At 42.5% G+C, this 17,371-nt stretch overlaps 1 protein-coding gene across 11 annotated transcripts in view; it reads left to right on the forward strand.

Annotated features, from left to right (window-relative positions):
* LOC135246809 (NACHT, LRR and PYD domains-containing protein 12-like) overlaps window positions 1-17,371 on the forward strand; it is a 140,719-nt gene that overhangs the window by 18,449 nt on the left and 104,899 nt on the right. The window contains exons 7-8 of one of the 11 annotated variants that reach the window (XM_064320076.1): window positions 2,385-4,248; window positions 14,151-14,324. The exons of the other annotated variants lie outside the window; for them this stretch is intronic. Coding sequence (XP_064176146.1) covers window positions 2,385-4,248; window positions 14,151-14,324 — 2,038 coding nt within the window. The remainder of the gene's footprint in view (window positions 1-2,384; window positions 4,249-14,150; window positions 14,325-17,371) is intronic. 11 annotated transcript variants of the gene reach the window in all.

The following is a 17,371-nucleotide window of genomic DNA, read 5'->3' on the forward strand; positions in this document are numbered from 1 at the left end:
TTATAAGTCTGAAATGTAAAACCCGTATAAGACCCTGGTCAATCCCGTTTTGCCGATTTTTCATAAAACAGTAAATTTTTCATGTACAATGTCAGAAATGCTTCAGCTATAATCAAATAGCAACATATAAATTGTTAACGTGCCAGAAAATAACAGCGGTTTTCTTTAATATGATTCCAAAAATTAGCTTCCCTCTTCCATGTAGCTTGTCACTCTTGTTGGAGGGATAGCTACACATCATCACACACTGGCAGTAGGTTGGGAACGCGGAATCGAAAAAGTGCATTCTCCTTTTCATCATAATGAAAAAAATACCCATTTGTGTTCATTCAATCAAAAACGATTATACCGAGAGTGACAGTGCACTGATGCTCATGTCAGCAAGAAATTCAATTTCAAGGATGGAGTGCATGTAATTCTGTATGAGGGATGTGTTGCACACTGTGATAAGGCGTGTATCACTGTGTGAGGTGTGCAACACACTAATAGAAGTATGTAACACTATGATACTGTATTTATGAAATACTGTGAAAACTGAGGGCCTTAATATTTTTATTGATAGTTTCTTCTTAAAGTAATAATCTCAAAGATTTTCATTAAAATAAATGTCTGTTAAGTCACTATCTATCGCTGAATTAGGTAACACAATGGTGATTGAGCCTATTATTATATTAATTTATATAATTATTATTATAATAATTTATGATTAAAGAGCTGGGTGTCTGTGGCGACATTCCCGGGAAAAAATCACAAGCGGCGCATAGTTAGTGATGCGTTTTCCATCACCCGTCAGTGGTTGGTCTGCCAGAGAGGGTAGGCGGAGCTAACGCAACAGGCTCGCTCTACAACTCACTTGTGTGTGAGCGGTGTACTGTTTTTTTCCCGGTGTCTGCTAGCGTTAAAGGTGGGGGGATTATGGAACCCTAATAAGTTTTTGTGTAACATGAGAGGTCATATTATTTGTTGATGTAGTTTTCGTATTACATTGGATGACAATGTAACGTTACTAAATTACATAGCTGTTTGCACAGCTAACGCTAGCTACCGGACCATGTCAAGAAAAGCAACATTAGTTTAGACAACGTTGCGCACAGTATCCATCTCTCATATCAGGTAACGTTGCATTAGCTAGCTAGCTAATGTAATTAACACAATCTAATGTCAGCTAACAATTAGAAAAAACGCTAGCTAACGCTACCGACCGGTACCGACCTTGCAAACCGTCTATCGAATGCAATGCTACCTTGTTGCAACCTTGCAATGTAGCTAACTAAAGGCCAGTTCAGATCAATGATTCGCAACGAGACTGGATGCAACCTGCAAAATTCCAAGACGTCTGATTGTAAACGTTCTAAAACTGCACTTAGCGATTTGACAAGGTGGGTCTTTTGAGACCCCAGCCAACGGCTTCAGGCGCTCTGCAACTAACCAGTTCACACCGCTGCAATTTTCTCTGCAACATTCTAAAACCGTTTTGTCTCGTTGCGAATCATTGATCTGAACTGGCCTTAACATTATCGTTATTTACATTGCCATCAAGTTCATCAATATATTGATCGGAATAAAGCCGGGGTATAGGTGGAGCAGAGCGGGTCTAATTTCTATGTAAAGATGTCAAGCCGGAGAAAACTAAATAAAAGAATACGGCAGTATGGAGTAGCGCTGTTATTATTTTATTACGCTTCCTCATATGTTCCTTCAGCCTTGATGCCCTTTTTGATGAAATATCCTTTGTTTTTGTTTTATTCTTCTTGTCCTGATTGCTAATTTAACACCCAGCTCAGCTTTATTCTCTAACAGTTTAGCTAGCAAAACCAAAAACAACAAGGCAGTTGTTTCAAAAATATCACACAACAATCATTCACGAAAAAGACTATTTATTGTGCACGAGATACATAATTGCACGAACCACAGCGAATCCCGTGAATTCTTCTCTGCAGTGTAAAGATGTTCATACCGAGCAAAAGGTGGATAAAGAACGTTGTGGAAATTGATCATCACTAATTCTACCCCAGGTCTGCTACAGCATTTTAACCCGGCTCGGCAGTGTAAAGACAGCTTAAGTTAGCCTAATGTTAGACAATGAATGAGTATGTACATAACGTTACTTGTATAACAACCACTTTTTATTAAGTAAATAATAAATGTAATAGTTGGCGTGGCCCAGGTGCCAACTGACTGACGTCACACAGGCGACACTGGTTGGATCCGGTTGGATCTATGGGAAGTGAGGTCCAAAAACACACCTGCAATTACCGCTTCTCACCATTGGTACCGCCAAAGAGAACGAAATGGAAATCTTCGAGATTGTAACTTTAAAATCTGTTATTGAAAGGGAAATTTTAATCTTATTTTAAACAATTATTTATCATATTTCTTTTCAGATGAATCCATAAAAAGAGCCCAGCAGGCACTGAAAACTCATCTGAAGAGGAAGTTTGAATGCATATTTGAAGGTTTAGCGAAGAAGAGCAACCCAACCCTTCTGAATGAGATCTATACAGAGCTCTACGTCACAGAGGGGGGAAGTGGGGGGGTCAATAATGAACACGAGGTTAGACAGATTGAGACATCCAAGACACAAACCACACAGGAGACTGCAATCCTCTGCAATGACATCTTTAAGCCTTTATCTGGACAAGAGAAACCCAAAACTGTTCTTACAAAGGGCATTGCTGGCATTGGGAAAACCGTCTCTGTGCAGAAGTTCATTCTGGACTGGGCAGAAGGCAAAGCCAATCAGGACGTTGATTTCATCTTCACTCTTCCTTTCCGAGATCTGAATTTGAAGAAGGAAAGAGCATTCAGTCTGATGCAACTTCTACAGCACTACTTTCCACAACTGAAAGAGATCAAAAGTGTTGAAGGTGATGAAGTCAAAGTGGTGTTTATCTTTGATGGTCTGGATGAATGTCGACTTCTTCTAGATTTCCAAAGAAATGAGATCTGCTGTGATATAACAGAGTCATCATCAGTGGATGCGCTGCTGACTAACCTCATTAAAGGGAATCTGCTTCCCTCTGCTCTCCTCTGGATCACCTCCCGACCAGCAGCAGCTAATCAGATCCCTCCTGAGTGCGTCCACCAGGTGTCAGAAGTACGAGGGTTCAATGACCCACAGAAGGAGGATTACTTCAGAAAGAGAATTAGAGATCAGAACCAGGCCAGTAGAATTATCTCACACATAAAGTCAACCAGGAGTCTCTACATCATGTGTCACATACCAGTCTTCTGTTGGATTTCTGCTACTGTTCTGGAGGCAATGTTAGTTAAAGTAGGGAGTGGTGATCTTCCCAAAACTCTGACTGAAATGTACACACACTTTCTGCTCATTCAAACTAATGTGAAGAATCGGAAGTATCATGGCGCTGATGAGACAGACCTAAAGAAGATGTCAGCATCAGATACAGAAATCATCCTGAAACTGGGGCAGCTGGCTTTTCGACAGCTGGAAAAGGGCAATCTGATATTCTATGAAGAGGACCTGAGAGAGAGTAGCATTGATGTCAGTGAAGCTTCAGTGTACTCTGGGGTGTGCACAGAGATCTTTAAAGAGGACTGCCGGTTGTACCAGAAGAAGGTCTACTGCTTTGTGCATCTGAGCATTCAGGAGTATCTGGCTGCCTTGTTTGTGTTTCATTCATGTGTAAATGAGAACAGAAATGTACTCAGAGCTGAAGAATCAAAACCTCACAGTGACAGAGTGCAGCTGTCTGAGTTACACAGGAGTGCAGTGGATCAGGCCTTAGAGAGTAAGAATGGACACCTGGACCTTTTCCTCCGGTTCCTTCTTGGCCTCTCTCTGGAGTCCATTCAGTCTCTCTTAGGAAGACTACTGACACAGACTGGAAATAGATCAACTGTACCAGACCTACAGACACAGACAGAAAGCAGATCACCTGTACCAGACCTACAGGCACAGACTGAAAGCAGATCACAGTGCATTGAGAAAACAGTCCAGTACATTAAGGAGAGGATCAGAGAAGAATCTTCAGCAGAGAGGATCATCAATCTGTTCCACTGTCTCAGTGAACTGAATGACAACGCTCTAGTGGAGGAAATCCAGAATTCCCTGAGATCAGGGAAACTTTCTGATAAAGAGCTGGAACCAGACCAGTGTTCAGCGCTGGCCTTTGTGTTACTGATGTCAGTGGAGGTCCTGGATGAGTTTGACTTGAAGACCTACAACACAGGCCAGGCAGGCCATCAGAGACTGCTACCAGTAGTCAGGAACTGCAGGAAGGCCAAGTGAGTATTATGTCATTAATAATGTAGGTGATTGACAGTATTTTCCCACCTTGTATTTCTAGTGAGAATAAAGTGCAATAAAATTGCCGGAGAAGAGGAAAAAAAAAAAAGATTTATGAATTAAAATGTTTTAACTAGTCCTCTATCCAGAACATGAAAGCATGAAATGCAAAACCTCATCACGTTACATTACATTACATTCATTTGGCAGGCGCTTTTATCCAAAGCGACGAACAAGAAGTGCATTTTCATGATCGTAGACAACTGCTGAACACGGGTTCAGTAAGGTACAATTACTTATTTTGTACAGCTATTTCTAGCCGAGAACAATGAACACTATCCTGGTCTAACATCTGCAAAGCCAAACTAGGCAGAAGAATAAGCTACAGTATTAGGACAAATACAATTTACCAAGAAGTGCAGGGATGGGGCAACATGTAACAAGTGACAGGAAAAAGGGTTTTTTTATTTTTATTTTTTTTATATATACAGCGTGGTGGTGGTTATTCTAGGTATAGTCTGAAGAGATGAGTCTTCAGGCCACGGCGGAAGATGGATAGTGAGGGGGAGGTTCGGAGAGGGACGGGGAGTTCGTTCCACCACTGGGGAGCTAGGGTGGAGAAGCTCTGTGATCCCTTTGGGCGGGTGGGAGGGGTTACAAGACGCCCTGCTGCCGCAGAGCGGAGTGGTCGAGCAGGCACATAGAATTGAGTCATGTCCTGCAAGTAGATGGGGGCTGTCCTGTTGACGGCAGTGTAGGCAAGGGTCAGGGCTTTGAATCGGATCCTGGCAGCGACCGGTAGCCAGTGAAGTGATCGCAGCAGAGGAGTGACATGGGAGAATTTGGGGAGGTTGTAGATGATTCGGGCAGCGGCATTCTGAATCATCTGTAGTGGCTGTATGGCACAAGCTGGCAGGCTTGCAAGGAGAGAGAGAGTTGCAGTAATCAAGGCGAGAGGTCACCGTAGCCTGGACGAGCAGCTGGGTGGAGTGCGTCGTCAGGTATGGTCGAATCCTCCTGATGTTGTATAGGAGGAATCTGCAGGACCTTGATGTTGCCTTGATGTGCTCCTTGAGGTCCAGTTGGTCATCCAGGACCACCCCCAAGCTCTTGGCAGAGTGAGAGGCAGTCACTGTGGTGCCATCAACCGTGATTGAGAGTTCACGAAGCAAGGAGGTCTTGTACGGGAAGAAGAGCAGCTCAGTTTTGTTGAGGTTGAGCTTCAGATGGTGGCTGGCCATCCAGGTGGAGATGTCAGCCAGGCAGGAAGAGATCTTATCATTGACCTGTGTGGCCGAGGGGGGGAAGAAAAGAAGAGTTGTGTGTCATCTGCATAACAATGATAGGAAAAACCATGTGAATTAATGACTGAACCAAGAGATCTGGTGTATAAGGAGAACAGCAGAGGACCCAGTACAGATCCCTGCGGCACTCCCGTAACAAGTGGATGAGAAGCAGAGGCAGACCCCTTCCAGGTGACCTGGTAGGTCCTATCTGCAAGATAGGAAGCGAACCAAGACAGGGCAGTCCCGGCAATTCCCATCCCAGCCAAGGTGGAGAGGAGTATTTTATGGTTGACCGTGTCAAAAGCTGCAGACAGGTCAAGAAGGAATCACGTATCAAATATTTGATTTAATGAACTATCACTATTTACTAATTTAATACATTTTCTCATTATTTGCAAAGATAGCCAATTGTGAAATAAATAAGGCGTTCATTGATAGGTAGAGTAATCTGATGCATCAACCTTTGTCAGAACATACAATTCTAGCAGATTAAAATGAATATATGCTACATTAAGTAACAGTATTAAGAAAAGGGACCTTATTTTGGTGACAACACAGGCACAAACACACCTGGAATTTCTTGTCATATTTTTCACTTTCACCAGGGTTATTAGTTTTATAGTCTGCGGTTAATTTGCTTGTGTCAACAGGGGTTTGTTGGTGCAATCGGGGATGTGTCAATAGAAACATTCGGCACTGTGTAAGTTTGGTGTTGAATAATGCATTTGCAGTTAAACCAACCCATACCAGGTTTTAACTTGTGCTATTTTTGTATCATTATAACTGTGCCACATGTGAATCCATAAACACATAACACAGATACAAGAAATATTTTGTTTATTTTGCTGGGCAGAGAAAATTCACTTTGCGCGATGAGGTGTATCGTATAAGAAATAGGATTTATTTCTGCTGAAAGAGTCCGGGACCTACACGCAACACCGTAGATAAGGCCGAACTGAAGAAAGCAGGGGCGGTCCCTGATTTTATAAGCAAAAAGTGTCTTAACTGGAAAGCATAAAGTAAGATTTAACAAAGTAAATGATTGGCTGTCTTGTCTAACATGAGATACTACATAGGCACCTGGTGATCTGGTGGCCGCTTAGTCTAAACAGGCTTTTAAATCAGAAATAATAGTTTAGTCTTTGATCTATCAGTTGCTTTCAGAGTCCTGGGCAGCATGGCGTCATAGCCGGATCCTCCTTTATCAGGATGGCAGGGGGAGAACGAGGTGAAAGGTTTCTAGAAAGGAATAAAAAGACAGAGAGAAGAACACGCACATGCATAGACACACTTATAGGCTATAGGCGTATAGGCTATATTTCAAACTTGTTTTTGTCCTTGGGAGGTTCGTGGCCTGGAGGGTCCCTGCTACAAGGCATAGGAATTTAGAGTGGCACTTAAGGTGGTACCATAATTTTAGTTATGTTAGAGAAAACTCTCCTCCCTTAAATTACAATTTAACTATTTTAAAGGAAAGTTGTCTTCAGTTATGCAGTCCAATGCTGGCTATTTAGGCAGTGGAGTTAATTGTGTAAGCTACTTTAATGAGATAGTTGGGACCTTTCCACCCCTTCAGATAGTGTTTTCAATGAGCCCAGCCCATCTTATCAAGTGCATGTTTGAAATGAATAACGCTTAGTTGAAGTACAGGATTTTTCTGTTTATTTTAAATAGTGGTATGATAAAAATTGATGCAAAGAAGTAAATTCAAACAAAATCACTATCTTTTTTCCTGTCCTCTGGTGCACAAGCGTAATGCCTGCCTAGCTGAAACTGTAGCGGCAGCAGCAGGATGGAGAGGCCGACTGGAGGCTGCCTCTGCCAGCTGCCTCCTGCTCCTGGCCAGGCTGGGAATATTCTCCCTGCGGAACTGTTCATGGGAACAGAACCGTTTATTATACCTCTTAACACTGGCATATGAACAGAAAATTTTTTGTTTAAATATTAACAAAATAATGAATCTTAACTATTCAGTTTCATCTTCATTGGTTTGTAGAGGCCCTAATAATGGTTGTAATTGTTTATAACGTTGGGCAGAGAAAATTCTCCCCTTAGAATAACCAGCACGACGAGGTATATCCATGTAAGAAATAGGGTTTATTTCTGCAGAAAGAGTCCGGAACCTACACACAACAAGATGGATAAGCCTGAACTGAAGAAAGCTTATGAAAGCAAAAAGTGTTTTAACAATAACATACACAATTCTACATCTGATTGGCACAAACAACAAGATGGATAAGTCCGGTCCCTGCTTTTATTAGCAAAAAGTGGTTAACAATAACATACATAATTCTGATTGGCACGTGGTTAATACATATGCATATCGTAAGATTTAACAAAATAAATGATTGGCTAGTCATATAGCATGAATACTGAATAAGCACACGGTGACCTCTTAGTCTTCAGCATTACATAAACTAGCTTTATATCAGAAATAATAGTTTGATCTTTTATCTATTGGTTGCTTTCAGAGTCCTGGGCAGCATTGCATCGTAGCCAGTTCCTCCCTGGCAGGGGGAGGATAAGGAGGAAGGCCAAGCTCACCAGTTTGGACTTCTAGAAATACATAAGTGACACAGAGAAAGAAAACACAGACACACACATAGACACACACACACACACACATGCACTGCTTGCTTGCTTGCGGCTGTCCATCGTTGCCGAAGATAACGTCACTTGGGGGTGGTTAGTGGAGTGTTGTGGCTACCGCTGCTGTCGGCGGTGCCATTGGAGGTGGCTGTGAAGCCCGATCCTTGACCCGCAAGTCCTGCCACAGCTGGGGCACGTGAGGGCTGAGTCTGGTGATGCTTGGGGTTGCTGCGCGTGATGATGTCTGCACTGTCGTTGCGCTTCTCTCTGGGACGTGCATTTTGATTCGGATTCCAGAGTTCACGGATGCGGTCCAGGTTCGGCGGTCCATGGCGATGGCTTCAAGGGCACCTGGCTTTATTCAACATTTCTTGAGTGACTCTCTAAGATGGTCCTTGTACCTCCGTTTTTGGCCTCCAGGTTTCCTGCTGGCTCCCAGGAGCTGACCATATATGGTCTGTCTTGGGAGACGATGTTCAGGCATCCTAATGACGTGCCTGACCCAGCGGAGTTGGCGCTGTAGTAAAGTTGCTTCCACACTGGTTGTCTGGGTACGTTGGAGGATGGATGTATGGGGTATGCGGTCCTGCCAGGTGACTTTTAGGATGCCCATGAGGCACTTGATGTTAAATGATTCCAGCAGGCGTACATGGCGTCAATAATGGGTCCATGCATCGGCACCGTACAATAAGGTGGAGACAGACTGCTTAGTAAACTGCTACCTTTGTGAACAGCTTTAGGTTGCTGCTCTCAAAGATGCGAGAGCACAGTCTGCCATAAGAGGAAGAAGCATGATTGATTCGACTGTGACTGTAGCGAGTTGTGCTAGTGCCTGGAGTCAAGAAATTACTGAAATACCCAAATTCACCAGCGCCTTACATTGCTGCTAGTGTTTGACAGTTGTGCTTTGACTGAGAAAATAGGTCCCAATTAAACATCTAATTTAATAACACAGGCTCAACTACATGATCAAAAACAAAATTAGACAGTCCTGGAAATGAAGTAAAAGATAATCATGAAAGAAATGAATGAAGGACAAAACAAAGCCACAGCTTGTCTCTCCCACATTAAAACTGATCAAAGCCAAAGACGCACAGCTGAGAAGAAGGACAAAGCTGAGACACAAGACCAAAGGCTCATGTCTGCTTAACAAGTCAACACTTTAAAGCCTGTATTCAATCAACATTTGTCCTTAACTTGGACTTGGACAAGTAAATGCACTTCACACCTTTTCTTCATAACCTCATTTTGGGGAATTAGTTCTAGTTATGGCTGAACATGCCAAACTGTATGTGAATAAAATACAATCCTTGCTTTTAATTGCAGGTTTTAATAGTAAGAACTGATGTTGTTTAAATCCCAGCCATGTGTTTGAAAGAGGGGGTCCCCCTTCTCTTCCTGGTCTGTGCATAATTCATTAATTAATAATTAGAAAATAATAAAAGAGAGACTTCTCTATACCCCTTTTTATATTTTAGTTTTAAGCCGTTTGATAGGATACCACTTCTTTCCTACGTTATGATTAAAGTAATGCAGAGTTTGGTTTGAGAGAGATATGTTTGGTTATGAGTTAAATGTTTGTGTTTCTGTGTTGAGAGACAGTCTGGCAGTAAATGCACATGTTACAAGGCCAGTAGTACCACTCTGGTCTCTGCTTTATTCTGGTATAGGCTGACCTAGAATCTCCAGCATAGTGCCTGTAGATAGAGTGAAAATAGTAAGGTAGAGGAATTGTAGGATATAATGGACACCAGAGTGAAGTCTTCTCGGGGAACTGTTAAATTACCCTCAAACCCCAGTGCCTGATCTTGAGTTAATTCTGCGGCTTATCTCAGAGAATCCATAATAAGAGACGTTGTTTCTAGAGGTAGTTTGGAACTCTGTAGTGAGTGTTGCAACCATGGAAAGTTGATTTCACGCTACAAGCTTCTGCACCGCATTTTGTGAGCTTGTGTGGCCTACCGCTTCGCTGCTGAGCTGTTGTTGCTCCCATACCTTTCCACTTCACTATACCAGCTCTTGCAGTTGACTGGAGCAGCTCTAGCAGGAAAGACATTTGATGAACTGACTTGCCTCAGCCAGAGAACCAGAGAAAAGGTGTTGTACATCATTGTGAGTGAGCTTGAGCGTGGCTGGGTATGTTAGGAACGTCTGGAGACCGCGATCACAGGTTACTGCCAGCAGAGAAGAGAAGGCTCTGTGCCGCTGTGCTGTGTAATCGCTGAAGTCTGGATAAAAACTAATGACTATCTCGTTAAACTTCACTGGTGATTTCCTGGTGGCTTGCGAAATATGCTGTCGATCTGTGTACCCAGCAGATTAATAATCAATGTTCTAGGCCTGTCTGCTGTTTTTGATCAGCTGCCATAGAAACGGTGAGCCCTCATTACTTCTATTGTCTTGTCAGCCAGAGAGGGGAACCACTCTTTGAGGGAATTGGTAAGAAAACCAACCGGGTCTGATCCTTCAGAATTCTCTGGTAGGTTAACAATGCGAAGGTGGCATCACCTGCTCCTATCCTCCAGCTCCGCCATTTTAGCCTTAGGCTGATCCTGTTTGGCCTTGTGCAGCGAGGCAGCGGTTTCGGCTAGTTTAACTTTGGCTTTCAAACCGGCAAAATAAGCCTGTAGCTTTCATGCCGAGCGAATATTGAGAGATTTCAGCTCGTATGGACCGGGTTTCGTCCTTGATCCGGGAGAGCTGTGTCTCAAAATATTGTCTGTGTTTTTCTAACACAGCCTCTACAATGGCTGTTAGCATGATACAGGATTCCTCATCATGTCCCTTTCGGGGCGAGTCTTGCCTGAAAGGGTCTTTGTTTTTGAAGAAATGGACATATTTTATATATTGGTCAACAGCACCAATAAACTGTACTGGGAGTGAACAGTTAAGTTAGCCATTTGCAATGAAAACAGTTAAATAAAGAGGAGAGAGGCCAAAGGAGCAAAATCACTAGGCAGATAAAGGAATGCACAAAGAACTTGTGATGCATACCCGCAATCCTCAAATGAAATTAATTAGGTACCAAGATAATTAAAGGGATATTTCACAAGTAATTTTGTGGAGCTTACCCCATTGTATTTGGATAGCGTGAATACTAGCAACATAAGCTGTCCCTGTTAACCGTTAATGGCATCGCCGTTCCTCCTGCTTGTCCAGCTCCCAGTTCACTCCCATTCATTTTCAGGACCCTCTGAAAGCAATCTTTTTAAAACATAAACTAACTACGGGGGATAATAGATCAATAAAAGAAAGTACTAATGTCAAACAATCCCTGTCCCTGTTGTAATAGGTCACCGGTGAGAACTGGATACAGACTGTCTGATTGATATGGTAGAACATTGCATTGTAAAATGTTTCAGGCCTGTCACACATTGCAGTCTTCATCCATCTCCATTTTCCTGCGATGAACTTTAATGAAATCCATACATTTACCCCACTCTCTTTCACATCCTGAACTTTTGATGAAGGTGAGTTTTACTCTTTCATCACACACGTGTGTGTTGCAGGATTGTGGTGTTTCTGAAAGGATTGTGAATAAAATAACATTTTATTCTGCTGGTAGCACCGTCGCCTCAGCAAGAAGGTCCTGGGTTTTAATCCCGGCCTGGGCCTTTCTGTGTGAAGTTTGCATGTTCTCCCGTGTTCATGTTGGTTTCCTCCGGGTACTCCGAGTGTGTGTGAATGGTGAGTGAATGTTGTGTGTGCCTTGTGATAGATTGGCAACCTGTCCAGGGTGTATTTATGCCTCTCGCCTTGTGACCCTGACCAGGATAAGCGGGTATAGATAATAGATGGATGGACTTCCACAAACGAGAACCAGAGTCATGCAGCGACTGATTCCAACTTCAGACTCTAGTTCATAGTGAAAGTAATTTCACCTACTGTGCTTTGGACGTGAATTCCTACATGAACCTAGCATAGGCCTATGTTATGCGATTCACATTCTAAACTTCTAAACACTAAACATTTAGACAATTTAAAAATGAATAGCCAATATGGGCATGTTTCTGTGCAATTCACTCAATTAGCATTTAGGGGTTAGCTCACAAATAAGTGGCTTAAGGTTGACGACTGAATATTTAGCAATTAGCTGATGACAACAATATAATTGATAGGCTAATTAAAAAAAAAAAATTTTTAAACCCATTAAAGTGGCAATCTCAAAGATTTTCATTAATACTTGTTAAATTAAATCACGTAAAATATATTTTATATGTAGGTTAAGTGAGGGGTTTTAGCACGCAGTACATTTAACATGCTGAACATTTTAACAAGGGCATTGACTGAAGCACTGGATTCAGAAAAATAAACATATTTTTATTTAAATGTTGCTTGCACGGCGGTGCCTCCTGGAGTTTTAAATACACTGCTGTCTGAGCTTTATGTCATGGTTCTGTGTTTCTGTCTGTTTTTCCTTTTTGGGCCGCCAGATAGCGGCACTTAAGTTTTGTGTTTCAGTTCGTTCTCCCTCCCTGTTAATTGTATTATTGGTTTTAATTATTGTATCATTGTTCCCACCTGTGTCTTGTTATCCCCTCCTTTTCTGGTTTGATTGTTCTTTGAGTTCACCTGTGTCTTGTTAACCTTGTCTATTTAAGTTCTCTGTTCCCTGACTCGGGTGCCGGTACCTTGCGTTTCTTTTGTGTATATGCCTGTGTGTTCCACCTGCCTGTATACTGCCTGCTTGCGTTCTGTTTTTTTTTTAGTTAAGAATTTTTGAGTTTGTTTTGCCCATCGTGGCCTTTTTTGTTCCCTGTTTGTGTTTGCCTTTTTTGTAGTAAAGCCTTTATTTCCATTTACCTCTTGAGTTTCGTGTGTTTCACTCTGCACCTGGGTCCAACCCCCCGAAACCCTGACACTTTTGTCACGTAACGGGTAGGGGGGACCCAAACGCAGAGGAAAAAAAAAAACACAAACTCGAAAAGGGAAAATTAACAAAGACTTTACTTACACGACTGGCAAACAAGCAGGGAACAGAAAAGGCCACGATGGGCAAAAACACAAACTCAAAAAATATCTAATAAAACATAAAACAACGGGAACTCAAAAACACAGGCAGGGCAGAACACAGGCAGGCAGAGTACAAGGGCAGGTATATTTCAAACAGATCAAACATAAGTAGGAAACAAACACAAGGAACCAGCACCCGAGTCAAGGGAACAAAGAACTTAAATAGACAGGGGGTAACAAGACACAGGTGAACTCAAAAAACAATCAACCCAGAAAAGGAGGGGATAGCAAGACACAGGTGGGAACAATGATATAATAATGAGACAATTGGAAACAATAATACAATTAACAGGGGGGAGCAGGACACAAAACAGAAGTGCCGCCATCTGGCGGCCAAACAGGGGAAACACAGACAGGAAAACACAGAACCATGACACACTTTAATCTCAATATAAACTGCCGCTGGGTCCATACAGCCTGCTCACTGCTTATTCCTGTATTTTAATGTATAAACACAATGTGCAGATGTTCCTCTGTCATACAGTACTGCACTGCTGCCCTGCTCTCCCTGGGAGTATCGGGGCTCCCCACTCCCTGCCCACTGATCCCTTAGCAGTGTGCAGCACCAGGGGGTCCTGAGACAGCCTCAGCTCAGGGGCTCAGCTGATCCCTTAGCCCATAGTGATACATGACAAAGGGATTTGTGCAACCTCATATTTGTACCCCAGTGAAACAAGAAATGGTGAAAGGCAGCAAAGAGTTCCGGGGGACTGAGATCACTTTTTTAAAATCCAATTTCATTAGATGCCACTTAGTTTGGTTTTATTTTAAATATTTTTTTTGGGGTGCCAATAATTTTGACCACTATGTTTTTGAGAAAAATACTATATTTTTGTATGTTTTTTTTATAAGGATTACGTTTTATTAAATTGAAAGTAAGCAGTTTCTACAAATGTTTGAGCAGAAAATTAAAATCATTATGTTTAAATGTTTCTTTTATACAATCATTTATGCTCATTTTAATGAGTGCCAATAATTCTTCTTTTCTTGAATGTATGAACTCTTCTTTGCAGTCTGAACACCTGTGACCTCACAGTGAAGTCCTGTGATATTGTGGTCTCAGCTCTCCAGTCATCAAACTCACCCCTGACAGATCTGGACCTCAGCTACAATAACCTGGGAGATTCAGGAGTGGAGCTGCTCTGTGCTGGACTGATGAGTCCAAACTGTAAACTACAGAGACTGGGGTGAGTAGTGCTGTGTATTGTGTGACATTAACTAAATAGCATTACTGATTATGGCCAATGTAAGGGTTTGAATTTTGTCACAGGGAAGACTAATTTCCTGACTCCATTTATTTTCAAAACCTCTAACCTGAATATTTGTGTGAACACAATTTTGCACGTCAGATTATTGGTGTGATTATCAGACTGAGGTGTGAAATGATGGGCAGCTTGACCCTGTATCCTGGAGAGAGAGACAATCTACTGCTGCCAGGCATTCATCAAAAGCTGCTTTTCCACTGTAGGGCCGAACCGTTACCAGGGCCACTCCGTGCCGTTCCGTGCTGCTCAGTACTCGTGGGAACGGTTACCGTTTCTGTTTCCATCGTCGGGCTGCCAGAGCCAGGACTAGGAAGTATCTAGTGAGGACAGCAAGTGACGCAGTGGATCAGCAACGGCGTCCCGTTGTGAATGTAATATGCCCCAGTTGTTGTCGTCCCTCCCCATACTGTTTTGTTTTTGTTATGTTATGTTTCGTTGGCTGACGAAATTCTGTGTATTTTGGTGTGTTTTTGGTTTTTCTTTTTAGCGTATCCTGGACTGACCATCACCGTTGCATGCATTCAAAAAACTACTAACTAACGCTTACATTACAATGTGAAATATCCACATTATATAATACCACTAACCTATTTAAAGACTCTCAATCCAAAAATAACGTGTATAACCGAAATATTTTGAGCAGTAATACTTACATAGCAATGATGAAATTGTATCTGTGTTCAGACAGAGACAGTAAATCAACAAGTTCAATCCGCTTCTGTTTTGCTCCAGAAAACGATGTCAGATAGACCTGTCAGCAAATATACGCCTTAGCTATGCCCAGAAGTCCTCAATAATAATAGTATTTTCCAAGAAATTACGAAAAATTGTTAACAACGTTTCATTAGGTGCAGCGTCTTAATGCGTAAGTGAATGCGATGATAATTAATTTTTCGGTTACGCTGACCTATAAAACGCTATTCCAAAAGCAAAATTAGACATGTTATAGGCCTACATCGTTAGAAAGCTTATACTCTCCCCTACTGAATAGATGAATTGTCAATCAAGCCAGACTGTACTAAAAACGGCAACAACGCCGTAAACGATACGTGTGGTATTAGGCACAGCTATTTTGAATGTACCCAGGCATCAAAAATGCGTGAAATATATATCATAAACGGATTGTCCGGATTGACCACTCGGTCTCAAAAGGGACATCTCTACGCGTAAAACCAATGGTAAGGTTATGTAGCCTATTTATTCCATATTTAGTCCCAGATATTGACTAGAATTACATGGTATCATTTTTTAAAAACTTTGTCCCGTTTATTTAATTATTCAGTGAGCAGCGTTTTCACTGCTGTATATCTTATGGCTATTGTCGGGTTTATCTTGTTGCTATGACGGAAAAAGATTTTTGATTGGCATTTTTATTTATATTAGCTTCTCCACTGACCTAGCTTACAGAAGAGGACGTGAAGAGACCGTATGCGGAGTCACAAAACTGACGTAATTTGAAACCAATCAGTGAATACGTCATTAAGCCTGCCCCCCCGAACGGTTCTGCTGCACTGAGCACGGTTGTCTAACCGTGCCTAAAATATTGTGCTGAGCACAGTTTGTAATCGTTCCGCGCCAAACCGTTTCCAGGTGGAAACACCATTGGAACTGTTCCTCTCCGTGTTCAGAACCGTTCGGCCCTGCAGTGGAAAAGGGGCTAAAGTGTTCTCTGACATTAAGATCTTCAGTCCTGGGAGGTAAATATCCTGCTCATCCAGGAATTTAAAACCAGCAACTATTCCTGGCATTAATCTAATTAAGATTTACTCCATTTGGGTAGCGAGATATATAAATATCACAAGGCATGACCTCTACATTATTATATTAAATAACATTTGACTGACCCTAGCAGCTATCTTAGAGGAGCTGCATATCCTGCCAGTGAAAATAACAATATGCCCAGTGAGTACCTCAGTAAGAGTGTTACCCCAAAACTTTAAGTTACTGTCGCTACCCCGGTTCTCTGAAACACAGAGTGGAGAGATCCACGGATAGGGAATGACATCCGGTCATCCAATTGCAGCAAGTCTGCCTCTGACAGACAGTAGCGCATCCAGTGTTACAGGAGGCTACTCCTGGGAGAGCATAGGACACTGCAGTGCTACTGCTCTTCAGTGAACATATTCGCTTCTCGTGTGCAGCAAGCAGGGCAGTCTTGGTGGATCTCTCCACCAGGGTTACAACAGTAACCTGAAGTTTTTTTTCATCATCTCATGTTTGAGATCCGCCTACGAGGAGATATGGACAACTCCCAGATTGCCTTATGCGCACAGCTGAGACACTGTCAGGCCTGCAAGGGATGGCTCCTCCCCTGAGGGGAGGGTGGTGTCTGGCACATCTCGTGTAGGGAAGTACTAAAGACATCCCGCTGCCCAAAGCTATAGCCAGGGCCATGAACAACCCTAACCCTAACCCTAACCCTAACCCTAAAACCCATAGCAGATGAGGGGAGATGTGTGCACCTCACACAGATCTCACCCCCAGAACTGAGTGGGCTACCAGACTCCATGGACGGAGTGTAGCACAGTGGGTAAGGAACTGGGCTTGTAACCGAAAGGTTGGAGGTTCGATTCCCGGGTAAGGACACTGCCGTTGTACCCTTGAGCAAGGTACTTTACCGTAATTGCTTCAGTATATATCCAGCTGTATAAATGGATACAATGTAAAATGCTATGTTGTGTAAGTCGCTCTGGATAAGAGCGTCTGCTAAATGCCTACATTGTAATGTAATGTAATGTTCAGGCGGTAGAACCTAGCAAAAGTATCTGGAGAAACCTAGGCTGCGGCTGAATAAATTTCCTGTAAGGAGACCCCATGGAATAGGGCCCACTATGCAGCCATGCCCCTCGTAGCATGAGCCCTGAGGCCCAAGGGGGTGTTATCCTCTTTGAATCATATGCCATAACAATAGCTTCCACAAGCCAATGGGACAGCCGCTGCTTAGAGATACTTTTCCTTTGCATGCAGGG

This window comes from Anguilla rostrata, unplaced genomic scaffold (genome assembly GCF_018555375.3).
Source record: "Anguilla rostrata isolate EN2019 unplaced genomic scaffold, ASM1855537v3 scaf0934, whole genome shotgun sequence".
NCBI classification, from domain to species: Eukaryota; Metazoa; Chordata; class Actinopteri; order Anguilliformes; family Anguillidae; genus Anguilla; species Anguilla rostrata.